We start from the raw sequence: 27,477 nt of genomic DNA on the forward strand, positions 1-27,477 counted from the left end.
TACACCATTATTTCCATGCCAAACTTTCTCATCTGCCAATAGCAGGTTTTTAATTGTCATTAGTGCCAGGACTAACATGCTCTTAGTTCAAGTGAAATTAAAGCACAGGATAAGTTACCATTTAAAGACATTAAGTGATGCTAAAAAAGATATGTTCTCTTTCTGCTTCATCAAACGCGTGATCATTTAACGTGCAAATATAAATGGAATATTTCACTTAAATTACCTCACCTGAAAAAAAAACATAACTGTCAGCAGTTGCTGCCTTTGCCAAGCTAGTTTTGCCATTGAACAGAACGTCTGACAGTCTGATTTCCTCCCCATTTATCCCTGCCTTAAAATCCCCTACAGAAAAGACAGCTGAGCAGCCTGTAATGAACTACTCAAATTACTTAGAAATTAATTGTATCCAAGTTGATTTAATAGCAGTCTAAGGATACAGGGCTGTTTTAAACCCATCGTCACTTCAGCTGCTCCATGGCAGTCCCTCACTCCGATTACAGAAGTTCTCCTCACCCTTATGCTCCAAAGGCACACTACTCACACTGAGCCTCAGCCTGGCAGAGAAAGCCTTTATTTGCTTGTCCTCTGCTAGGCTCCAGGATGTAGGAAGAGCCTCATTACCTCTGTCACGCACGTACAACATACAGTAATGGAGGGTTTCACCACACTAATTAAAGTCAAGGAAAAACACTTGCCTCAGTTGAAAGAGATGGAATTCCAAAACACATGGAAGCAAGGGAAACACTTATTTCTCCATCTCTGAAAATCGAGGTAGGGGAAATGTTGACTTTGCCCACTAATTCATATTATGGCAAAACAATGCTAAACAAGTAGGCTTTGAACTGCACTATGCAGCACCTAAAGTGACTGGTTTCTCTTCTCTCCACACAAACTATGAAATTGAAGAAGAGCTCATACTTACCAAAAGCCAGATCTATACAAAGACAGATTTAGCTTCTTACATGTAGCTTGTGCTAAAGAAATGATACATCACTTATCTATTACAAGTGAACACTTCTGCAATTATCAGTACTGACAAGGACAATGGGTCCCAAAGACTCTCCTTTCAATAAGTATTAATGGAAAAATCCCTACAGAGGTGACAATACAAGTCTGAAAAATGCACTAACTTTTTGACACCTCTGTAGGTCTGAAACTAGATTTAACTGCAATTTCTCTCTCCATTCTCAAGTCTAAAAGTTCAGAAGCTGTGAAAGAAAAGCAGGGGCTGATATGTTCACACTATAGAAAGAACCAAGACAAACCCAGAAGAGCAGATTTGATATATTTAAAATTAGTAGACCTAAGCTGGAAATGAGAAAAGCCAGGCTAAGCACCCAGGAAAACTACTGCCAGTGAGGAAAGTGCTGGAGAAAGGAAGATTAGTATTTTTATTAACAGACTTTCAAGACATTAAAACACAAGCAAATAAGACCTTTCCCCTTATTTAAGAAAAATTCAGTATCTAGGGCTCTATTATAACTCTATATATGTAAGAGAATTTATAACACCAAGAACATTTAATGGCTTTTTTTTTTTTCCTTTGTGTTGTTTTGATATCACCAAACTGAGAAGCAAGGTGGAAAGCAATAAAAAAATCCTGTCCCTTAATTAGGTTGTGCCTCACCATACATTTAGTCTCTAACTCCACACATACAGAAAATGAATATTATTTATCAAAGTCCTCCTTACAAGTAGAGAACATTCAGTCTGTATAATTTAAATTTATGTTTCACTGTTAGATAAGGCTACCATGGTATGAAAGAGGAAGAAAGACCATGTGAATGTAATAATAAGTATGCAAATTAGAAAACCAAGTACTTTAGAAAGAAAAGGGTAAAGTTACCATTATTTAATAAGAAAATATGTATTGTGGGGAAGGGAATCAGGAGGTTTTTGTCACCCTTCATAGCCTGTTTTCTACAGAGAATAGATCACTTAAAGAATCTGCCAGAATATGCTTGGTAAACCTTCTTCCCATACCACCTTCACACTCTTTGAACCATCACTAATCAGCCTTCTGAAAACCAATCTGTATAAGCAGCAAAAGCAAACAAAAAAAAAACACGACAAATTGCAGGTACTTCAAAGAACCAACATTTTAATTTTAAACAAAAAATAGGTACAGTTAGCATACCTAATCTATGTGACAGGTTATACTGAAGCTATGTGAACACTAAAGTTTTTCACAATGCCAGCCCTTCAGAACTTTTATAGATAAAGTCCCATTCTCTCTCTATTGCAAAGGCAGTATGACCTACCAGCCATTTCTATGGCAGAGTTCAAGATTTTTTGAAGCCTTATTAGAGAACTAGTCAAAAAACAATGAAAGAAAAAGCCTCACTTCAAACACCACTCTAGGCAAGTGATGAAAGAGAAAGGAGTGAGCAATTTTCGACTTCACCTAAATAAGCAACCCACAAGCTTTTGCTGCTCCAGAAGACTCAAGAAAAATTTAAAGAACACTCCTCAAAATGGAAACAGGAAAATACTAGTGTAGTGTGGTGGAAAAGATTAGAGTAATGAACAGTGCAACAGGCTAGTCAGAAATGCAGATCGCAAAATAACTGCTACTATAGTATTTGATATTATAGTACTCATAACTACCTCAAGCTACCATTTCATTCAGCTAAGACTAATAAGTTTGTTAGGACATTTATACTTCTTGTTACCACTTTCATGACTTCACACTTCTGCAAATCTGAACTGCAGCTCATAACAAGTATTAAGCAGTTCAAGGAAGTGTGTTACTGAATTACTTCAATTCTGTAAGGTCAAGCTATTCAATTCAACTGCCATAATAGCATAGCGAATGTAGCTGCAATCTTAGACATTAGCATCATAGAACCAGAGAATACCCTGAGCTGGAATGGACCCATAAAGATTAAGTTCTTTCCTTAGCTCCACATTAGATGTAGATTTTTGGGTTGTCATTTGTCGAAGAGCATCATCCCAACACTTCCTAAAATCAGGCAACCTGGGGCTGTGACCTGCCTGGAAAGCCTGTTCCAGTGTCCAACCACACTCTCAATGAAGAACACATTACTCTACTATTTAATGAATGCAGCTTTACCACATGAAAATTTGATTCTGACTCTATACAAGCACACTAAGAAATTGGTACCCCTTTCTAGCCCAACATTTCTTACTGTTAAAAGAAGCTTTACATACCAGTTGTGAACCATCAGCTTCTGCACAGCCAGCAGCGCATTATAACGAACTTGTTGATCTTCATGATGCATATGGTTCATTACTAGCTGTTTACCACCAAGTTGTTCAATCACTCTGAAAGAGAGAAAAGTTTTTTCCCCACGTTACTTCAGCTTCTGGGTAACTAGCCCATCCAACTATTTCATAATTCAAGGCATCCAAATTTAATCAGCTATCATAGATATTTTATTGAAGTACTTATTTCCTAGCACAATGTAGCAATCAGACAGATCAATACAATGAGAAAGGTGTTACAACAAGGATGTGATGACAACAGGACAGCACAATAGAAGAGTGCTATAAAGGAAGGGAAGAAGATTGAACATGGGATCTTCTGATACAGGTGAGCACAGGGGAAAGTTCCACCAAAGAGGGATCTCCAGAAAGAGATCCTTGCCCAGTGGCAGTCAGACCTTAAATGGAGTCTAGGAGAGCTGCAACCAGGCTCCACTCCTTCTGGTCACACAGTTAAATGGCCTTCACCTGTGCTCCCAGGGCAGTCCGAGTCCTTTCCTCAGGTGCTCAATCAGTGGTTCAGGCCATGACACAATAGTTCCCATACACACATACTTCTTATTTGACATGTTACTAATACAAATTTCTCATGCTACCTCCTGAACAAGTTGCTTTTTAGAATTTATTAAAGAATTCACAACATCAGAAGAAAGCTTGCTATCCACTACATACTTCCCTAATTTAACCATCAAGCAATGACCCTTTTCACAAAAAGAGTAATTTACCCAACTTGCTAAAGAACTCAATATTGCCTTGAAAAGACAGTATTTTTTATTTCACATTATCATATGAAGTGGAAGGCTAGAGAGAACTTGAATTCTGAGTCTGTGCTATATGCAGAAGGTAAATTCATGAAATGTCAGGTTCTAATTAACTCCTGAAACCTTCAAAAGCTTAAGGATGATCCCCTTAAGAGATGAGGAACAAAAGATGTGGAAGACATCTGAATTCTTCTAAACCAAAGAAGAGCATCCCTTCTCAGAGCAAGTCATACAAGTGAAAAAAAGAAGTGTGGAACACCAGCCAAGCACAAGAGTAGTAAAGAGCTGAAGATGAAAAACTATAGCCATTAAGTTTTTTTAATCCTTTAGTCCTATAATTTCTTATGTCATACTTAAGAATAAACCAGATTACAATGAATTTCCTTAAAAGAAATATATTCAGGAATTTTAGCTTGTCCTTCAAAATAGAAAACTTAATTTAGACAGGGCTGTGCTCAAAAAAAAAAAAAAACCCAACAAATGATGTATTAGAAATCATAAGAAGGTTAATGCAGGTTAGAATTGAAGACACTTGTTACTCAATAGTAATCATTCCCTTTAACCAACAACACACTTCTAAAAAGGTTTAACAGCTAAGGAGGACCAGGTATAGCAACTTAGCAGAGGTGCAGTCCCACCAGTATTTTTTTCCAGCTAGAGACAGAGAAAATAACAGCAATCACAGAAGGGCTTGGGTTGGAAAGGACATTAAAGGTCATCCAGTTCCAGCCCCTGTGGGCATGGTTACCATGGCCAGATCAGGCTGTCCAGTACTCCATCCAACTTGGCCTTGAACACTATAAGGGATGAGGCACAACTTCTCCAGGCAACCTATTCCATTGTCCGAGTAAATAACTTATTGTAGCCCTCAATTGTGTTACTCCAGTTGTGTGATTCATCCCACTATGCTTCCATGACAGCAATTAGTCATAGTTTTCTTGTACCACAGTTTCCAACTCCTCCTACTCATTTCCCATAGTACATGCATTGGTGTAGAGGCACTTAAGCTGGGGTATCAGTTATGTTACCTTCTTGGAGGAGCCCTCCCAGATTCCCCTGGAATCAATACGAAGATTTCTCCTGCTGTTCTCTTAAGTGTCAGCATTCCCTCGCTCTACTCTGTCACTCAGAAATACATCTCCATACCTCATCAAATCCAGCTAAAGCTCAGCTAATCAGTTCGGACAGCTTGCTGCCCAGAACATTCTTGTCCCTCCTGGTCAGTTGTGTTTCATCCAATGTCAACATGTGTATAATCAATGAATGTACAGATGTTATAGTTATGAAATATACCAGAGTTTGGCTATGCAGTTATTATGCTAAAACAGAATAGATAGAATGCTTACCTGTATACTGGGCTCGCTATGAAACTCCAGGAAAGGGGATCTCCAGAAGAGATCCTTTCCCACTAGTAGTCAGCTCTTAAATGGGTCTACCAGCATTGAGGTAAAAGGTGGAGCCAGGCTCCACCCCTCCTGGCAGCACAGGCAAATTGCCTTCACCTTGTCTATCAAAGATGCATCCAGATCACAGTACCAAACCCTGAGTGCAACACCATTCATACAACCATTAATTCAACTGGTCCATTCCTCCTCCTGCTCAGGTCCTAGTCACCAACCAGGAGAATACTACCCTATTCACCGGAACAGGTTGGGGGATGAACTGCTGGAGGGGAGCTCTGCGGAGAGGGATCTGGGTGTCCTGGTGGAGGACAGGTTGGCCATGAGCCAGCAGTGTGCCCTTGTGGCCAAGAGGGCCAATGGCATCCTGGGATGCATCAAAAAGAACGTGGCCAGCAGGTCAAGGGAGGTGATCCTCCCCCTCTACTCTGCCCTGGTAAGACCTCATCTGGAGTACTGCGTCCAGTTCTGGGCTCCCCAGTACAAAAAAAGACAGGAATCTATTGGAAAGAGTCCAGCAGAGGGCCACAAAGATGGTGAAGGGCCTGGAGCATCTCCCCTATGAAGAAAGGCTGAGTGAACTGGGTCTGTTCAGCCTTGAGAAAAGATGACTGAGAGGGGACCTGATCCAGGTCTATAAATATCTAAGGTGTGGGGGGCAGAATGGCGAGGCCGGACTCTTTTCAGTGGTGAGTGGAGACAGGACAAGGGGAAACGGCTGGAAACTGCAGCATAGGAAGTTCCACACAAATGTGCGCAAGAACTTCTTTACAGTGAGGTGACGGAGCACTGGAACAGGCTGCCCAGGGAGGTGGTGGAGTCTCCTTCTCTGGAGATGTTCAAGACCTGCCTGGATGCCTACCTGTGCGACCTGCCATAGGGAACCTGCTTTGGCAGGGGGGTTGGACTCAATGATCTCTGGAGGTCCCTTCCAACCCCTACAATTCTGTGATTAGTGATGTGCCATGCCCTGCTTGCCCATCCTAGTCACTCACACTTCATGTGTGTGTGTGGTGGGGAATGTTATGCCACTGCACCTGTCCCCACCTACACCTCCTCATAAACTGTTGTAAGGACTGGGGGCTCCTGACAGTTGTCTCCATGTTCTGGGGTTTCCTCAATTTCAGGACTCCCCCCGTTGCACACATTAATGTCTCCCCAATCCACTGCAGAACACACCTAAAGAAGAGGTAATTGCCTTAGACACAGATTCTGTTTGTCCATTCATTTGACTTCATAGTTTCAGTGCAGCAACTGCACAGCCATATTAGACCAATCATAATGCCACTTTTGAGTGGATATGGGCAAGCTGTTTAAGGATTACAGTAACCGTTTAATACAACTCATTTAAAGGGCAGCTTGAAGCAGAAGTATTGTCTATTAATCCTTCAGCTTTGCTTCCTTGAAGGCAGCAGCATGAGTTTCCAGATGAGAAGATACATCGCCTCCACTTGAAATACTACTTGTCATAAATCTCTTTGGAAAATATAGGAGCTATTTGGAAAATATATAGCACTGCTAAGTACAAGCAGTATACTGAACATCTCTGATCTTTTGTAATAGACCTGTCAGAGACAGTCAATTTGCTCCAATAATCTAAAAACACCTTCAGTTCAAATTGCTTACAAGATTTATGAGGCCTGGGAGTCTTTCTAGAGTGCACAAGTCTTTCAAGCAAACAAAGTTATGGCCCACTATCTTGACATTAGTAGAATCATGTCCAGCAGTACACAAAAGACATTCTTGACATTTCTAGAGAGACACACCCAACTTCCAGTTAAACTCTGTAAGGAAACCAGAAGAACTGTTTCTTTGCTGCAGAAATTGTCAGTGTCCCTTTGCGTGACTGACAAGCATGGTTCCAACAAAATCAAAAGGCCCCTTTCTGCTTCAGTAGTCTTTTCCTTATAGATACAGTTATTCAGCTAGTAACTTATTTGCTTGTAGTTTTTAACACAAAACAAAATAAAAATGTCTATATTTTGATATGTTTAAAATACCATTTTCAATTACAATTTGTATTTGAGTAGCAAAAGGAAAACATGAGTGATAACTGAATCTGTACTAACACTACTGAAATTACAATATGAACTGTGAAAAGTTTTAAACAAAAATACTTAATCATTCAAATAGCTTATCACCACTTTAAGTTAAATAGTTATAAATGGCAAAAAATGATACAGTGATTGAATTATTACTAGCTATTTTAATTTTTTCCTATGCACGTCTTCTGCTTTAGACTGAAAAAAGTATTTAAGAGTGCTTTAAACGTAGGTTCCTTTCAATTAATAAGGGACACTAGAATATATTGAGGCAGATATCTAGTTTGGATTTTCCAATCTGCAACACCTTCTCAGTAAGTTACCCTTAATCAACACCTGTGATCCCAAAGTAGCATATTTTAATGTAAGAGAAAAAGAAATGCAGTCAAGTGTGTACTGTGGCCCAGTGTCAAGAAACACAGTGCCAAACACACCAATGCATAGCAGCATTTTGCTTACCGTTTCCCGCGGGGATAGTGCCGCACATATTCTCCCACATCATGAGCAGCTACAGCAAGCACTTGTGGGTCATCAGAAACCTCCAGAAGTTTTGTCAGGATTCTAGGAAAGGATAAGAAACAAAGAAGTCCTAGGTTTCGGTTGTTGCTATTTTGTGTGTTTGTACAGCTTCCCTTGGTCTTTATTTTTGTTAACTTATCATCTTAGTTCTACGTTTGCAACCATACAAACAATAGCCATTCTAAAGCCACACAAACAGCAATTCTTTCTTCCAGATATGCAGCTGCATTTAAAAGAAAGATGACCCTGCCTTCATTAATGAAATTACTAAAAGCATTTGCTCAATTCTCCCTAGTAAGCCACACCTACAAACAAATACCCATAGCAATATTTACAAATGCCTCCATATTTGTGTATGCTGTGTTCAAGACCATCAGTTTAGAATTCCAGGTAAGCTGTACTTAACAAATGCATAGAATAGGATAGAGGTAGGACTCAAAAACAAAGCACACAAGGCAGTCACTGCTGCTTCTATTGCTCGATAAGACTCCAGTCATGCCTGCATGCTGTTCCCCAGCTCCTGTGCTCAAGGTCCTGCACTATGGATTTAGGAACCTACAAGACTCCATTGCTAATGACAAAGCAAAGGGCTGCATCAAGAATGCTATCGGTCAGCCTTTCCCCACCTCTGTTCCTCTCTTCACCTTACAGCAGCAGCCTTCTTCAGCTCAGCACAGACATTTACATAGAATACTGCCATGCAATGGCATTTAAAAATTAAAAAACATCCCAGCGTTGAGAGGAAAGCAGTCTGCAATAAGAGTTATGCAGTGTACACAGTTGTGAACTCACAGTTCACGATCAACAAATTTATCTCAAGAACATTCATTGCTTATTGAACTGTTGTGGTCTAAAAAGTAGTTCTGTGAAGATAAAAATAATACTTTGTAATCAACTCCCTTTTCATATATCAGTTATTTTGTTAATATGAACAGAAACACAGGGCCAGAAGAATTAAAAAACAATTTCTCAACTTATTCTATTGTTTTCATTTGCTAAGAGGTAGCTCAATTACTTTTAGTGGTGGATAGCCAGAAATAAGACACTGCTTCCTGCCCTGTAATGAGGAGGGGGAAAAAAAAGACAGATATGAAGGCTAGGCAATGATAATAAGTTTTAAAATGTTAAACATATAGAACATTGGAAAATTAGACTCATCTCTGCTTAATGAGATGACAAATGTGTTAATAACTTTCCATAATTAGGACAAGTTGAAATAAAAAATTTCAATTGGAGTAATTTTACTTCTTTAAATGCTACAGACACTTTCTAAAGACTGGAAAGTGACAGATGAAGAACTTTGTCCAAATTGTTTAAAGTACAAGATGAATGAGCAGAAGCTTGAAGCATTACACTAATCAAAGTACTACACTAATCAAAGATGATAAAGGATCTACACAAAGTTGTTAAGCAAATAAGTCCATCACTTGCATAAGTAGTCAATCTTGATGCAAGACAGAAAGAACAGCATGTTCAACAATAAAGTTTATTAGAGCTAGAAGACAAACAGAGTGACAGATACAGGAAAATAAAACAATAAAGCTTGAAGTGAAGGAAGGGTTATTTGTCAAATTTGTCAAACACTCAAATTCTTAGGTACAAGAATCTCTTTGCCATGCATTTTGTGGGGGTGGTGATGTTTGTTAAGGTTATTTTTTGGTTTGGTTTTAAGGAACTACTGTAGATCACTGTCCTTCTGGCAGTGCAAGCACAACACATTTGCCAAGCTGTCCCAAAACCTGGAGAGATAAACACAGCAAAATACTGCCGTCGCTGCAGGAAATCAGTCTCAACATCATCTTCACATTGCAGCTGGTAGCATCTAATTTTTTTTTTGTGTGTAATATTTAGCATCTAGAAATGTGCTCTCAGAAAGGAGCTTATCAGACTGATTTCAGGACAGACTGAAGTGCATCTAAAGCTCAGACCCAGCTTGCTCATCATGCCTTCCAATGTAACATACACTTCAATTGTCTCCTGCTTTCTGTTAGGTCATGCACATACTAGTAAATACTAAATAGGAAGAACACCACATATTATCAGTTAATGACAACACAATTAGATAACCAACAACTCCCATAGCAATTTAAAACCCAGATTTCTTTTGAGCGCACACTTCCAGAAGTCAGCAATTACTTGACTCCAACAGGAAAGATAAGCTTAAGATTCAACTTTATCTAACAATTTTCTATAAGACTGACTCAAGACAAAATGAACTGGAATGTAATCATAGAATTAATAAGGTTGGAAAAGAGCACTAAGATCATCTAGTCTAACTGTCAGCCCATTAGCACTATGCCCACTAATCTAGTATATCATACAATAAGTTTAATTTTCCTTGAAACAGTATCACAGCTTTGAACACCTAGTTTATTCAAGTGAAGTGTTCACTCAAACCAGTGACAACACAAAAAAAATTAAGGTATATAGTTGCTTTCCAAATGAAAGCATTACATGATTCAGCTGTACGTGTTTAAACTTAAGAGAAAATATTTCTAGCTTAACTATTACCGAAACATTTTGATAAATAAAAACAAATAAACAATTCAGCATTTAAAGATAAGTTTTTAAAAGTACCATACAGTATATGTATTAAAAAAAAAAGGACCAAAAATGACCATCCATTCCAATGACAGCAGGATGCTCTGACTTGCACTTGTTTTAGACACACGTTGAAATAAAGCAGATAAAAGTTCACTTAACTACTGAATTAAAGAATTACACGATTCAAGAACTGAAAACTTACTTGAGTAATTCATAGTTCTTCTCATTTAATCTTACAGCATTCTCTCGCCAGAACTTCTCAGACTTATGTACAGGACTCCACTCCAGCCTTCCTGACTTGAGCTCAGAACTGTACTCATCGAAGGAGCTGCAGCACAAAAGACCTGAATGAAATATTGGCTATGCTTCCACGGAGTCTGAATTGTGCGCCAAAGCCCGCCTCCTGAAAGTTGGAGCACAATTTGTTATAACACAATTGACTCATCTAGAAGACTGCTCTGCGCAGAGCATTAGAACCACTCCTTGATTCAGAGTTCAGCACTGCCACAAAAAAAAAAAAAAAAAAAAAAAGCATGAAATGTGAGAAAAAATTGTCTTCAAACATACCCATCCACCCATCTCAAAGCAGAACTCCTGGAGAGGAGAAAAAAAACCTCACACAACCCTATGCTTTTTGGGAATTCTCATATTTTGCAATTCTACATTTAATTTCTCCAATCAAGGATCCCCGTCTTTGCCTTTCATACAATAAAACCTTTGACATGAACTACAGTACAATTCAATTTATACAAAGGAACAAGAACTAGATCAGCATTATCAAAATCTTGAGTTAGCGTGGATAGGAAAACCATGCTAAGTAAGCAGTCTTTAGCATAAACTGGGAACTCCTATAAACTTCTCGTGGAGCTGTTTCTGCAAGGTTTACCAGTTATGAAGATTACATATCCAGAAATGAAGATTGTGTTCAGCCAATAAATACTTACTTGAATAGGAAACTTATATAACCAGAATATCTGTACATACCTTATCAGCCATCATTTAAAAGCTGTAATTACCATATATTACTATACAGCTTTAAAAAAAGAAAATAAAGGTTTTTAACCAACATTTGTTGGATTGTGCGTTTGAAAAATCTTCATACTTAGAAACATACCTAAGGTCCTGCACACTCTCACCAAGCTTGTCCAGTAGAAACTTGATATCTTCACTTATGTCTTCATCATCATATTTCTGTTGATCCAAGTTCTCCAGCTGCTTTAAAACTTTACACTGAATCATGGCAAGAGCATATTCTTGGCGAGTTTCTCTCTCAGTAGATTTCTCCAGCAAGTTCTAGAGAAATAAAATGTTGATTTTTATTTCTTGATTTTAAGAAAAGACTATTTTGGAAGACTAATATCACTAAGAAATTCTTATTGGCAGGATTGAGCACTTTCTGAAATACTGTCTCCAAGGAAGTACAACTACCAAATAATAGCTGCTCTACATCTATATTTAGCAGTGCAGGCTGTCTAGGACCAACCATGCTATATAGGAGTATTCATATTTGTTACTATTGCATATCAAGAGGAATGTAAATGATAAATAAAATTAAAATCAGGGCTCTTGCTTGCAAGGTAAGAGTAATGCAAACATGCATGCTGAACAGCACAAACAAGACTGCATTCAATCTTGGGTCACTTTGACCCCTCTCCATCTAGATGGTATGCTACCTTAAATGTAGAGAAGCATTAATTTACCTGCTTTGATCACTTTCTACGTCAAATAGGACCGACTAGAAGACCAGTCAAAGGAAAAGGACAGAATGAAACATCCCAGATTCTGGAGCATCTGCTGTAAACAACTGCTTCCATCTGGGATTGTCATTTTAGCTTTCCATATAGCAACAGTATAAAGCAAGAAAGACATCAAAAAACTGTAGCCATGTAACTCAAGGGCTAGTATCTAGATTAGATAGCTTCTTTCGAATTTGGGAACATTCCAACTAGCTATCTTTTATATAAAGATAAACTTATTGCAGGAATTACAACCACAGAATGTAATAGTCAAGTTCCAATGTTATTTATTCATTACATTTCTAACCAATCAGCTTCAGATTATATTGTTCTGAGTTAGCCACCTACAGTTTCTGGTGCAACATGAAGTCCACAGAAAAAAATAAGTCCTTATGAAAAGGACACGCATTCATATAAATAAGTCTCAATATCAACCTGAAATAAGTCATGCAATCATACAGAAGAAACTGGACTGCACTCCTGTTCATGTCACAGAACCTCTACACTTATGTTATTACTAAATAAGATAGAACACTGCAAATGGATGTTAAAAAATTCCTATTTAAAATAAGTCAAATTACAGCTTTTAAAGTGAATTCTACGCAGCCATTAGTGTAAGAAAAAAAAAAAAAACACATTCCTATTTCAGTAAGTGAAGATAATTTACAGAAAAAAAATGCTGAACTACCTACTTCAAGTTGTAAGTGCTGACAAAAGAACAAATAACAGATCTCAAAAGACCACGAATCCTAAGAAGTTCAAGGAACAGGTAGGAAAAAGTGTCCCAAAAAAACCTCCTAGTTATTTATGAGACAGACATACATAGAAAGCTACTCAAAATACTATGACATAAGTCATACCAAAGAGAGGTTTACAAGCTTTTCGTAAGTGAAATTTAAGTTAATTTGGAGTAACTAAGCAGTGAGGGAGAAAGGATGACCCAGGGAACTACAGGCCAGTAAGCATCACCTCTGTGTCAGGGAAGATCATGGAGCAGATCCTCCCGGTTACCATATTAAAGCACATACAAGATGAAGAGGTGATCAGAGACAGACAGCATGGCTTCACCAATGGCAGATCTTGCCTGACTAATCTGGTGGCCTTCTATGATGGAGAGATAGCACCAGTGGACAGGGGAAGGGCAACAGATGTTTTATCTATGTTTGACATGGTCCCTTACCACAACCTTCTCTTTAAATTGGAGAGGTACAGATCTGAAAGACAGACTGTTTGATGGATTAACAACTAGTTGACTGGTCGTAATCAAAGGGTTGTGATCATTGTTTCTGTCTTGGTGGAGGCTGGTCACAGGTAGTGTCCCCCAAAGGTCAGTCTTGGGACCAGTACTCTTCAGCATCTTTATCAGTGACACAGACAATAGAATAGAGTACGCCCTCAGCAAGTTCGCAGACAACACCAAGCTAAGCAGTGCAGTCAATACACTGGAGAGAAGGAAAGCTATCCAGATAGACCTGGGCAGGCTGGAGAAGTGGGCCCATGAAAAAAATCTAATGAGGTTCAACAAGGCCAAGTGCAGGGTGATGCACTTGGGTTGGGGCAATCCCAGGCATTTATACAGACTAAGAGAAGAACCTCCTGAGAGCAGCCCCGCAGAGAACTTGGGGATTCCTGGTGGACAAGAAGCTGGATATGAGCCAGCAGAGTGCACTTGAAGCCCAGAAGGCCATCTGTGTTCTGGGCTGCATTAAAAGAATAGTGGCCAGCAGGGAGAGGGAGATTATTGTCCCCCTCTACTTGGCTTTTGTGAGGCCCCATCTGCAGTACTGCATCCAGGCCTGGGGTCCCCAGCACATCAAGGATGTGGAGCTCTTGGAACCAGTCCCAAAGAGGGCCACTAAGGTGTTCAGTGGGCTGGAGCATTCCTATAAGGAAAGGCTGAGGGAACTGGGCTTGTTTAGCTTGAAGAAGAGAAGACTCTGGGGAGACTTCATTGTGGCCTTCCAGTACTTGAAGGGAGCATATAAACAGGAAGAAAATGACTGTTTACGAGGGTGGATAGTGATAAGACAAGGGGGAATGGTTTTAAACTGAGACAGGGAAAGTTTAGGTTAGATATTAGGAGGAAGTTTTTCCACACAGAGAATGGTGATGCACTGGAACAGGTTGCCCTATGAGGCTGTGGATGCCCCAGACCTGGAAATATTCAAGGTCAGGCTGGATGTAGCTCTGGGCAGCCTGGTCTGATGGTTGGTGACCCTGCACATCGTGGGAGGGCTGAAACTAGATGATCATTACGGTCCTTTTCAGCCCAGCCCATTCTATGATCATGAGTTACTGTTGCGCAGCAAGTCAGTAAGCAACAACTGATCTCTCCCCATCCAAATTCACTTTCGACACCTACTACTGTAACTCAACTAGCATCCAGAGAAATTAACAGTATCCAAGATCTACATCTCCAACTTAGGGCACAAGGATTAAAAGTTTTTTATAAGTAGTCCAGTATCACAAACAATACAATTGAGAAACATGAACATAAAACCATGTGTACATCACAGTTAGCAGCTATAAACACAAACTTGTTTTCATTGTGAGAATACATTAAGCCTCAATGCTTAGTTACTCTAAATTACCTTAATTAAGACCTAAGAACTTCAGGTAGTATAGACACAATAATGAAGCACTCTTAAACAGATACCCTCATCCATATTAACAGAATGACCATGAAAAGATTTCTGGACTAGCAGATAAAATCCAAGACGGTCAGCTAGCCAAAGAGATGCCTGGTTAAAATAATATTTCAATTTGTGTTTTATTTTCAATATTTTCATTACATTTAATTCTAGTTGATTCATAAGGCAAAACGTACTGCTAGTAAACTCCAGCCTTTTAGACAAGCACTAGAAGATAAAACTTTGAACTAAAGATGGCAAACTACTAATGTCTACACTAACAATTTTTGTCAACTGTTGCATTGCCTCCTACTACAGTCAACTTCACTTTAAAACACTGAATAGTAAACATCTATTACCTCTAATAGTAGATCTACTACTCGAAACAAAGCTCATCTCACACAAAAAGAGGAATAATTAAGCAGTCAATCCAAGACACCTGATAACGCCCAACAAAAACAGCTGCACATCAGAAGCATCTCAGACCTAATCAACTGAGAGATGAGTACAGCGCAATTGCAGTCCGACACTCACCCGAAATGCTGCAAGGATGATTCTAGTTACTTTCTCTTTGACTGATTCCTGAAGAATATCTGACAGCACTGGAACAATATTATACCGACGTAGATATTCACACATTTGAGGGCTAAATGCCAGCAGCCACACACAGAAAATCATCTGATACTGAAGCTGGAAGCCACATTTGTTGCTCAGGACGCCCATGATACTGAAAAATTAACAGCATACATTTGATCTTTTAATAATGATTACATACATTGAGCTCTTATACCTAGAGACGTGTAACGTTTTAGAGGAAGTTTTTGAAAAGAGCAGAGTATGCAACACTTCACAGCATCCTGCACCAGCATTTAACACTGTAAAAGCAGCTCGCTCAGAAACCACTCTTTTGAAAATATAATTATTTCTTCCTCTGCCATAAGTTCACCAGTGTGAACTGCTGCGGAACTGCATTTATCTTAAGTTCACTGCAATTCTTTTACCAGTAGCAAGTTTAGAGCATCATTTGTGGTTTTAGGAGAAACAGAGGAATATAAGAGGAATATAAAGGCAGAACAAAATCTATACAGATTCAAATTGTTCCCATAATTGTATTTATCCATGCAAGCATCTGAAATGAGCTTAAGTTAACTAGTGACTACATGCGATTTTTCAAGAGATATTTTACAGGTATAGCATATATGAGATGGGATACACATACAAAGTACAATTGGAGAAGAAAAAGTCACAAGACTTACAAGAAAAAGAAGTTCCGCAGAAATTTTGTTCAGCTGAGCTTTTAAAACAAGCAGTTTACAAGCTGTTGTGGTTTAACCCAGCAGGCAGTCATTCACTCACTCGCCCCCAGTAGTATGGGGGAACAAGATTAAGTAAACTCACAGGTAAGGTAAAACCCACAGGCTGACATAAAGACAGTTTAGTAGTTCAGAAAGTGAAGGGAAAATAATTATAATAGATAAAGGTACATAAAAAGCAAGCAGTGAACAATGTGATTGTTCAAAATCCTCTGATTGAAGCCCAGTTAGTCCCCAAGCATCAGCAGCTCCTCCAGCCAACTCTCTCAGTTTTACTCTTCAGCACGATGCCTTTTGGCCTGGGATATATCCCTTTGAGCAGTTTGGCTCAACTGGCTCATTCTGATCCCTCCCAGCTCTTCACTGGCAGGGCAGCATGAGAGGCAGGAAAATCTGACTTAGTGCAAGAAATGCTCAGCAAAAGCTACAATATCTGTGTTATCAGCATTACTCCCCTCCCAAATCCAAAACAATGAACTATACCAAATAGTAGGAATAATTTTAACTCTCTCCCAGTTAAATCTAGGATACAAGCCAATTCCAAATAAAGGCTAATCAAGTTAAGAAGTGTATATGCATAAGCTGTCATCAAAATTGAGACAAATTCAAATTTGTTGAAATACAGACTTATTGTAACACTTAAACAGTTTATTGCTGTACCAGTTTCCTTTGAGAAAAAGTTTGCTCCAATGGAGCTATCTTGACACACACAAGCATCCTTTGAATTTTCATTTTAGAATAGCTCAGTTACAAAGTAGCTACAAAGCCATCTAATTCAGCTGTCTGACCTTGAAGGTTAATCAAAAGTTAAAGCACATCATTAAGGTCATTGTCCAAACGCCTCTGGAACACTTACAGACATGGTGAATCAACCACCCCTATAGGAAGACTGTTCCCATGTTTCACCACCCTCACAGCACAGAAACACTTCTTAATGCCCAGTCCAACTCCCCCCTGGTGCAGCCTTGTGCCATTCCCATGCTGACACTGGTACCCAGGAGCCTGGCACCTCCCTCTGCTTCCCCTCCTCTGAAAACTGCAGAGAGCAGTGAGGTTACCTCTTGGTCTCCTCCTCTACAGCCTGGACAGCACAATGTTCTCAGCCTCTCCTCTCACAGAATACACCTTCCAGCCCTGTTACCAGCTTTGGTGCCTTCTTCTGGATGCTTTCATGGACATTAACATCCTGACTGTACTATGGAACCAAGAACTACAAACAATATTTAAGGTGAGGATGTACCAGCACTAAACACAGTGGGAAAATCACCTCTTCTGACCAGCTGGTTGAGCTTTACTGAACCCCAAAATGCAGTTTGCCCTCCAATCTGCCTGGGAACACTGCTGGTTCAGGCTGAGCTGCTGTCAGCCAGCACCTCTATGTCCCTTTGCACTGAGCTGCTTTCCAGCCACTTGCTTCCCAGTCCATGCCTGTGTCTGGCATTATTCCATCTCAGGTGCAGAACCCTTGAACTATTCCTCAATTCAACTGCTACTTTGAATATTCTCTAATTCAGAGTACAAGGTTATTTTTTCTTAAAACATAAATTGTACAGCCACTATCTCCAAAAGACATACACATGGTATAAAAGTCGTGTAGACAGCTTTAAAAGATGAGTGACATCTTGGACTCATGCAGATCTTTATGAAGAGAATTTGTATTAAGAGATCTAGCTGAAGCCATGTTAATTATTTTCTCCTTTCACTAATATTTTGAGATCAAACAACTCCAAAATGAACAGCAAAAATGAGCAGAAAATCACTTCTTCAGTCCTTGTTCTATCAAGTAAAAAACAAAGAATCAAAGTTGAAGGCAAACAGCTATAATCTGCTTCAGATACTGATCTGAACAGTTCTTCACGAGAAGTAAAATAGCATCAAGGACTCACATTGGTACCTATATCTGCAAGTTTCATTACTGTCAAACAGAAAAATGAATGTTCATTTTCAAATAAATTTTGTACTCAAACAGAGGAGCTGTCCCTTTGTATAAGAGTTCCATTCCAAAACAGGTCATTGGAGAATATACTATCATAAGGTCAAGTATATCCACATTAAGTGAAAAAAATGCTCACCAGTTTACCCCATCTGCTTCTACCCAGGCAAAGCGATATTCATTAACTCTAAGCATCAGCTGCAGGCATCCAGCAACACACTGTACATACTGGGAACTCTAAGGGAAAAGAAGAGCACATCACTTTTTACAGGAGAGGCTTAGTTTTCCAAACTAGGCTCTGCTAGCATACATCAATGCACTTTTCTTCAGCAACATTTCAAAGTTAAGACGACTCACTCTTACAATATTTTACAAGCTTCTATTTAAAAATAAAATAAAATGAAAACAAAAGTTGAGAAGCAAAATACAAACAGAAAAGACTTTTGAGCAGGAAGAAGTTGTTATGCAAGCAATACCAGTTTATCATTACAGAAAGAGACTGTAATAGCCTATCTGAGCATGCGTTCCTTTAGCACATATGTAGGCAACGTTCTGTTTGACTGTAGTGCCAAAGCTATTTGATCCACAGAACCAATTGCTACTCTATTGAGTAAACTGTGGAACACACAACAAAATTTTTAATCAAATCTGGTTAAGTCTGCTGGAGATCTTTGTAGCCAAGTGAATCCAGATTGGTTTCTTTCCACATTCAGTTCCTAACCATATTCATCATAATGAGATGTATATTGATACAGAAGAATACCATTAGGAAGATGACTATGCAAAATCGTCAAACTTCAGGCTTACATTTTAATTTTTTCTCTATTCATTAAAATCTTAGCACATTATACTGTGCTAAGAAGAACAAGACTAAAACTTTCCCATCAGGAAAAGGTTGAGAGATGCACCACTGAACTCTACTTTCAGCAAGGTTCCTATACAAATTATCACAGACCAAATGTTTAAACAGATTTTCATCACTAAAAGCATGCATTTTTTGTGCGGTAAGATAAGATCAACTGAAGTTCAGAAATGGGTTTTGGTCAACATAAAGGCAGCTCCCAAGGTACAGAATTGGTGTTTTATTCTCTCTGTGCTCAGTTTCTGGTATTACCTTTAGTAATACTCAGACATACTACAAATAAAATACTTTTTCCTATAAGCCCCCTTCTTTACTAAGTGCCTCCAAAGCCTCACGGTAGATCAGTTACACAACAGAAGGTCAAACCTTTCCAATGTTTACTGGAGAAAAAAAAAATTAGGCAACCCCACATGAAAAGATAAGAAGCAAAAAAGAAAATTTGACATCTGATGAGTATCACAGAATGAGTTCATCCCTATCAAAATCTTTGTGTAAAAACTGAGTCTGGACATTTAGATTTAAAAAAAAAACCCACATTTATTTCACTGGATCAGTATGTATTCGCTTATGTAAATAAAGCAAATATAAACACACAAACATTCTGTCCTCCTGAAATAGTCTATTAATTTATTTGCATTACCAACCTTTGTAAGGTGATTATTACAAAAGCATTCTCTTCCAACACTTATAATTGAAATTTCACAATAAATCCCAGACAGCATTCCCTATCTAAAATGTTACAACAGCATCCCTATTTTACTTAGAAATAAATTTGAACCTGCTTGAAAATCTTGCACAAGCTATATCTAAAATCAGAAACACGGCAATGAACTCAATAGCAAATTTGTCCAACTTAATTAACCTAGGATTCTGCTGCTTTGAGACCTTACAGTCTATTCAGTGCCAGAGCACAACCAGTATAGATTCCTAGATTCCAAGGGAATAGCTTACATTTCTATAATGAATGGTATGGCATGCAATAGAGCTATTCACTGTCATACAGCCACATGACAGAAACTAACACAGCTTAGCAGTATGGAACATGGAGCTACACACAAACACTGACATACTTCAACTTCCATGCTCAGGCTGTAATTTCCCCAACACCCACGGTGATACATGGCAGCCTTTCATCTTTACTATTTTCAATTCTGGTCAGGTAATTGAAAAGGCTTTTCTCTATAGGAGGCTAACACTTCAAAGCTATAACTACTTTCCTAAAAGAAACAAATTCCAGGTTCATATTTAAGTCTTCTGAAAGACAAGGAACAATTTCAGGCTGAAAGAGGGAAGAAAAAGACCACTCTGAATTCTACTTCACATTCAAGAGCCACAACAAACTGTCTGTGTCACAACAAAGTCAAAAATCAAGTGTTACGATCTTTTGCATTTGCTATATTGCCGAAGTTTATCTCCAAGCCCAACACTCATTACAGCTACGTGCAATTCAGTATAAATGAATACTGATGAGAAAATGACAATCTACTCCCCCCTGAATTCAGGCTATTCAAATATAACGGCATTATAGTTTCAAAAGCACTCTTAGTAATTTCATGCTACAGAGATTTGAGGGACAATGTTTGCTATAATATGCGATATGCCTTTTCAAGTTCTGCACATTATAAGAGTCATAAGCTTCATACTTTGTCGTCTTCTACTGAGACAGTTCATTGCTAAACAGTGTTGGGCAAATGTTAAATTAACTGCCCATCTCTTCTTCAAGTTATAACAGTGAGGTTAGACACATCCGCAGTTTTTTAACAACCCAATCCAACTTGTAAAATATACATTTCCAGTGCCAGTATTTTCTGCAAAAACAATGTTTTCCAAAATAATTTAATTCCTTGGCGCCATCACCTGGCACTCTGTAATACAGTTCCAATTCCATTTTTTGTTGTTGACTCCAGAACACTTCTGCACCTTAATCTGAGGAGCGGATATCGTTCGCCTGAAATATCAAATTAACAAATCTTAAAGATATACTCACATCACTTGTGGAGACTGCTCCTGCTTCCACAGAACCCCCTGTACCACGTAGCTTCTAGCAAAAAAATACAGAAGTTGAAAATAAGAGCTATCCTTCATCCTCATAAAAGGGTTGTTCCCAGCACTGTTTTGATTCTCCCATCCCTATAGTTATAAAAAGCTAAGACCATTAGATATTTTTTCTGCTCGATATATTACAATAGTATAATGCAGTTATTTCACAAACACCCCATCATGACTTGTTTTTTTTTTGTTTAAGTGTAGATTCACAGAATACCGTGTTCCATCTTCATTCCAGGGCTTAAAGGCTGTTTCCTTGAATCTTTCTAGCAAAACTCCAACTTTATCTGGAAGACTTTTCTAGAACTCTTAATAAGCCTACATAGTACTCTTAATAAACCTACAATTTGAAAAATACACTTAAAAATATACTTATGTTTTATATTCTCTGTAATCCACTTCTGTTACAAAACTACCTTAGAGAATGACAAATCACTAGGCTTTGATAAGGTGAAGAACCAGGTAAATTTCAAAAAAAATGACTTCAAAAGAGAAAAATTCATATCTGAAGGAATTCACACTAAGCTAAGTACATACAAATACTGTCTAAACAAATTAAAATTTATTTAGCTTCAAGTGGAAAATAAAAATTTAAGATGACTCAGTATAGTAAACTGGAAAAATGCTTCCATGTTCACCTCCTGCTGCCATGGGATTATTCATCCAAGTAACAAGCTAGGAGAAGCACAACAACATAAAGAGACAAAGAAAAAAATCTCATGCTTTCTTCTTAGTGTCCAGGAGAGAATGAGCATTAAGCAATCAAAAAAAGTTTATTTTAATTCAAAATCTTAAGTTGAAATTTCAAGAACTGGTGTTTCCAAAGTCATTCTAACATTCAAGCAGAAGTAGGTTTTTACCTGTGAACTGAGCTGAGTTTTAATCCAGTTAAAGTAGTAATTCAAGTCACTGCCTTCCATAAGTTCTCTCCCCCAAGCAGCCAGTTTGGCAATAATTCTTGCTGCCTGAAAGAGAATACAATAAAAAAAAAAATTCCCAGACACAACAGTTTCAGGATTTAGTGTTAGAGGGCATCTTGAAATCAAGTTTAAACAAAAGATGACCCCCTAGAGAAATATAAGAGGATCTCTATTCCAAGTAACTTTATTTTGTATCTGCTTTGTAGTAAGTGGTATATTTTCAGAATGTTATCAGTAGGAGTAGCTGATAAAGCTCACAAAAAGCTACAAAAAATGGGTTTAATCAACAGGCTAATGTTGTAGGATACTATTACAGTCAGATATCCATCAGCCCTATGACACAGTGGTCTAAAACATGCGTGAGTGTTTTTATTTCTGCACTGGCACATGCCATAATTACTTAACGGCTGCAAGCTATTCAAGCTGGCTTTTTTCCCCTTAAGCTGAAGCAAGTCATTTTCAAGATGGAAGAAACTTCCAGCCCAGAAAAAGAGCAGCAGAACATCAAAAGGAAACACAAAAATTAATAATGAACTTGAGGAAAAATTGTTGCCAAGCTCAGTGTTTTCATGAAATCTTCAGTGCAAGAACACATGCAACGAACAGGAAGAAAAATCAAAAACAGCATTTTACTGTACCAGCTACCAAGATTTATTGAAAGCTTACCATATGAACAGTGAAAAGATCCTGTCGATTCAACATTGGCAGAAAGTAGGACCATGCAGTGTTTTTACCACGCTTAGCATAATCAAAGAAGATACAAACACGCTGATGATTTTCCTGTAGAAATTAAGAGTCAGAAAAGGAATTGAGAGACCTGCAAAAACATTTACTATAAGACAAATATTTATGCTCTTCATTATATTGATAAGTCAATATACATTACCAGAGCACATTCTGGACTGTAATAGCCCATGGAATTTTCAGTTCAATAGTTACTTGCAGATACAGTCTATTTCAGCACTAAGAAAGTTCAAAATTTAGGGAGTATGGAAATGAACTTGGAAACCCCAATTGTTTCTCAGTGCTCCAATACTTGATTCAGTAAAAAATATACCAGAATAAGAGAGTGAGAGACCAGTTTCATAGAGGAACACCACTCCTCTTCAATAAAGTTTATACAAAGTTTTCCACCTGTTTTTACTTCCATACTAAAGCTGGTTCAGCTGTCACAGCAGGCAACCTGAGCACCAAGACAACAAACACTACAAGTCTGTTCCGGAGAGCTTCTAGGCAAAACCACAAGACGAAATAGGACATTGTGCACAACTGCTTCCAGCATTTTGTCTAATAACAGCTGTGCAAAGCACCTACGACTTTAAAGAAGATCAGAGAAGACGTGAAAATCTAAAGGAGAAAGGGGAGCTATATTTCCTAGTTGTTTTAAACATTCTTTCAGAAAATGCAATATTTGGATTTCTGTTCTTCCTCGGCATTTCCACAAGCTTTCTAGCTTGTGGATAAGATGCTGTTGTTCTAAAGAGATGCTTAGTCTTTGAAGTCAAGCTACTACAAACAAGTACAAAACTCTCTATCAAGGTAGACAAACCTGCTCAAAACACTATAACAAGGCAACTTGCATGAGCACAGTATCTCAGTCTCCACTACCCCATGAAATTTATTAAACTCCACTAACTGAAGGTCTTTCCTCCACGGATACAGCACCCTAGTAACAACACTACAGATGAAAAATTAGCTAGGCAAGCCCACTTATTGAAGTGTCATGCATACAGCACAACATGACCTGAATGCATGCATCATCCAAATGCTGGCATCTTACCAAGTGTCAGAGTTGAAGCCAACTCTTCCTTGAACGTAGCAAAGTTACTGCACTGGACTGCATATTTCCATCTTCCTCAGTTACTGGGTAGGACTAGGTACCCCTGGTTATCTGACACTCATAACTCTTACAACAGCACATTATTCAAGTGCCTAGCATTCTATCAGGCACATATCAAAAGCCACGCAAAAATATCTTACTGTCTGCTGCACAAACTACGGAATGAAAAAACAAACCCTAAACCCCAAGGTCTCACGAATAGCATCTTAAAGAACAGCCTCAGCTCCATGATGACCAGTTTAATGAAAAAATGAGTTTAATCAAATAAATCACTTAACATTCACACTTATGCTACACGAAGTCCAGCTAAAATGATCAAAAATAAGTTAATTTTACAACAGCTATGAAGGAGACAGGATTAAAGAAAGAAAGCACAACAACTTCAACATGTTCTCAGTCAAAAAATAAGTCTCCAGTTTTAACTATGCAAAATTTCAGACATACCGTTCTAGTGTATAACATATGTTGGAAATCTAAAGCTGCAAGAACTACATCTTCTTGCAAAGGGTGGCCAAAATGATACCTTCATAGGAAAAGCTTCAACAACTTCATGTTCATTGTCATATTGTATCTACACACTGGGAAATGACTGAGATCACAAACTGTTCCTGAGTATCCAAGTTTTGTAACAAATAGGATTGAGAACTGACAGATAGCCAGATAGGCATATTTATTTTTTAGAATATGAACACGTATACGCAAGACTAAATCACCCATGCATCTTCAGCTCTGACATTTAATTTCTTTCCAAAGACAGAACCTGCAAGTTTCATAGAATGTGAAACCTATATAGTCTTGAAGGAGACTTCAGTAAGCATTCTAACATTCATTTAAAGAGAGATAAATAAGACAGATTATTGACCTACTTGTAGCATATCATCAACCATAGTCAGAATGTACTGAACTGTCTGTTCCTTGGAGATATGAGTCATCAAGTTTATAAATGTTTTAGCACACTAGAAAATAAGAGACATTAATATTAGTAATATCATCATCATTCCTTCTGATAATGTAAAATTGTGAATTAATGAGATCCCAGAAAGTCTTACATAGGCACTGAGCATCCCAAAATCTTGATTGCAATAGAGATACCATTTGGCACCACATTACAAGAAAATTTTCTGTCACATGGAACACAGAACTCTGAACTGCTGCACTGTAATTAGAGTGGCATATGACATTCACTGTATATGTTTCTATCACTATGCAAATTATTACCTATTACATAGTTGTAGTGTTTGACAACATGGGGAAAAAAAAAAAACCACACAAAATACTCTAAAATTAAGGTAGAAAAAAAACCAGAAAGCTGTATGTCTCAGCCTATCTTCTCTCTCCTGCTTTCTATTTAATAATAATATACCAGGTGATTAAATGAATGTTGAGGTGTACATCTAGCAAAAAAAAAAAAGTATGTTTTTATACAGGTTTTATACTTCCTCCATAACATCTTAACTGTACTGTCAACTTTACTTTAAAGTTTCCTTCCATCCACCTCCCCTAAAAAGGTATTATTAAAAGAAAGGAAAATTACTTGATTGCCTTCTGTTTGCAACAGCTCTTGTTTCTCTTCTGGATTTCTTTTCTGTTCAAATCTTTGAATAAATTCACAGTCTTCACCTGAGATCATTTGCCCTCTGAAAAGCAAAATACAGAACCATTAGTATCACATAAGCAGATTATTTCAAAACATCCTTCTTTCAAGTCAAAACATCCTTTTTCAACTTTGGTATCTCAATAGCACTGCTTTACCAATCCTACATTCTACAGCAGAAAATAAAGATGTCCTTTCTGCAACCAGTATCGCATACAATGAACAGCCTCTCCAAATCTTTCCCTGTGCATTGTCTCTGTTCAATGGCATTCTCTAAATCATTTTCAAGTTTTCAGAGGAGGAATGCAGTGTTCACTGAAAATAGTTAAAAGAACTGAAATACACAACATTATAATACAGAATATGAATAACAGTAACTCAAGCTGAAATAAGTGCTGAAAAATGAAGTTAACTGCTATTTTAAGTTTGCCATAAGCACTGAAGAGAACTTTAAGAAGTAGAGAGAAGTTAATTTATAACAATTTAAAAAAAAAACACTAGGAATCAAGACATTTCAGCTTCTCATAGCTATTTAAAAGTTTCTTTGTTCAAGTTCATCCAAACACGTAGCAAGAGGGCTTGAAATAGACAACTGCTGTGGGGCTACTGTAGGCTAACTGCTCTGTCTGATCTTTTCTTTAACCAAAAGAAATAATGAGAAATAAGTTTGCACTGATGATGGCACTAACCCCTTGAATACTATCACAGTAAACTGTTGACTCAGCTGTAGAGCCAGCACAATATCGTGCTTTTTGTTGTTTGCTACAATGCAAAACTCACCATCACACCAAACAGAACACTACAGACTGGTATTCTTCAGGTACAAAGTTTGATTTTTAAATCAAGTAGTCCTGGAATTTTTAGATTATTACTTATTTTTTAAATTGACTAGCAGCTGACTAGCTTGACTAGTTAATAGCAGGACCAATTCAGGAAAGAAGAAAATTGTACATGTTACCATCATCTGCATAAAAATCAGAGGATATGTTAAGCATTAGACATTGCTTTGTTCCAGTATTTCCAAGATTCATCTCTTCACATTTCCACTGACTCAGCTGCCTCTTCCACTTTTCAAAGCTACACAGCATAGATTCTTTTAATTCATCTTTTCCATATTCCCAGTTGGTTTCCAGATGCTCCTCAACTAAACGCTCCACTAAAATCTTGGTAAACTCGCAGAAAATTTTCACTTTTTTGTTTCATCTGAATTTATAAGCTACAGAAACATAAATAAGACCTACACCATGTTCTCAATTTTATTTTTCCTTTAATGACGATAGCCTCATTACAAAAAAACCTTCTATCTACTTAATTTTCAAGCAAAGAACATAAGCAAGCTCAGTACATCACCTGCTATTCTTGTATTTCATCACTATTTTAAGGAATATTCTAATTTACACTGAGCAAAGGCAATTAAGACTTACTAGATGGAAGACTCACAGTAGTTTCTACTAAAATTGAAGTAATTATAGAGAGAAAAATAATTACAGTGATGAGCATTCTGCCTTTTAGATTATTTCTTTTCTCTCCTATTAAAAATAGTTGGAGCAGTTGAAAAAGGACCAACACTTTGCCATAAATATTGGCCATAACTACAACAAACTAGCAGCCACTAATGTTTCAATCAATGCTGGCCAATCTAGGGACACCTAGATAATAATGACATGAAGTAACCAGATGAGTTCATCTTTTCTATCTTTTTGTAAGAATATTGCCACTTAAGAGATAACTCGAGGTGAATTCTTTATTTTTTGCTTTAGTAATTGAAAAAGCCTTACCATGAGAATTATTGTTGTTTACAGGCAGGTGGTTAGAAAAGGTCTGCCAAACTTCAAGGAAGAAAGCTTTCAAATTTTTGCTTTCATCTCACATTAGACTGCAAGGTTGGGGGGAAGTAGATATGGTGACAAGTAAGAGAGAGAAGCAATATTTGCAAGACCACTGCTTTTAAAAGCTCTTGGTCAAGATGATTCACAAACTTATGATTCCTTTTTTTTTTCTTCCCCCTAATTATTACAGATTCTCTCCAGCAGCTTTTCTTCCTTTTTTTGTTTGAATGATGCTGGACTCTTGTCCATCTGCTACAAATAGCTCATTTTCTCAACTACC

General features: G+C 37.9%; 1 protein-coding gene across 3 annotated transcripts in view; it reads right to left on the bottom strand.

Annotated features, from left to right (window-relative positions):
* Window positions 1–27,477, bottom strand: part of ATP6V1H (ATPase H+ transporting V1 subunit H) — a 39,481-nt gene that overhangs the window by 6,749 nt on the left and 5,255 nt on the right. For all 3 annotated transcript variants that reach the window (XM_052703182.1, XM_052703183.1, XM_052703184.1), the window contains exons 3-13: window positions 25,309–25,411; window positions 24,641–24,730; window positions 22,601–22,714; window positions 21,875–21,979; window positions 20,956–21,009; window positions 18,246–18,343; window positions 15,395–15,587; window positions 11,609–11,787; window positions 10,697–10,822; window positions 7,891–7,992; window positions 3,175–3,288 (exon numbers count right to left, since the gene is read on the bottom strand). In XM_052703182.1, the coding sequence (XP_052559142.1) occupies window positions 3,175–3,288; window positions 7,891–7,992; window positions 10,697–10,822; window positions 11,609–11,787; window positions 15,395–15,587; window positions 18,246–18,343; window positions 20,956–21,009; window positions 21,875–21,979; window positions 22,601–22,714; window positions 24,641–24,730; window positions 25,309–25,411 (1,278 nt within the window). The remainder of the gene's footprint in view (window positions 1–3,174; window positions 3,289–7,890; window positions 7,993–10,696; window positions 10,823–11,608; window positions 11,788–15,394; window positions 15,588–18,245; window positions 18,344–20,955; window positions 21,010–21,874; window positions 21,980–22,600; window positions 22,715–24,640; window positions 24,731–25,308; window positions 25,412–27,477) is intronic.

This window comes from Tympanuchus pallidicinctus, unplaced genomic scaffold, assembly GCF_026119805.1.
Source record: "Tympanuchus pallidicinctus isolate F22 unplaced genomic scaffold, pur_lepc_1.0 scaffold5, whole genome shotgun sequence".
Classification (NCBI taxonomy): Eukaryota; Metazoa; Chordata; class Aves; order Galliformes; family Phasianidae; genus Tympanuchus; species Tympanuchus pallidicinctus.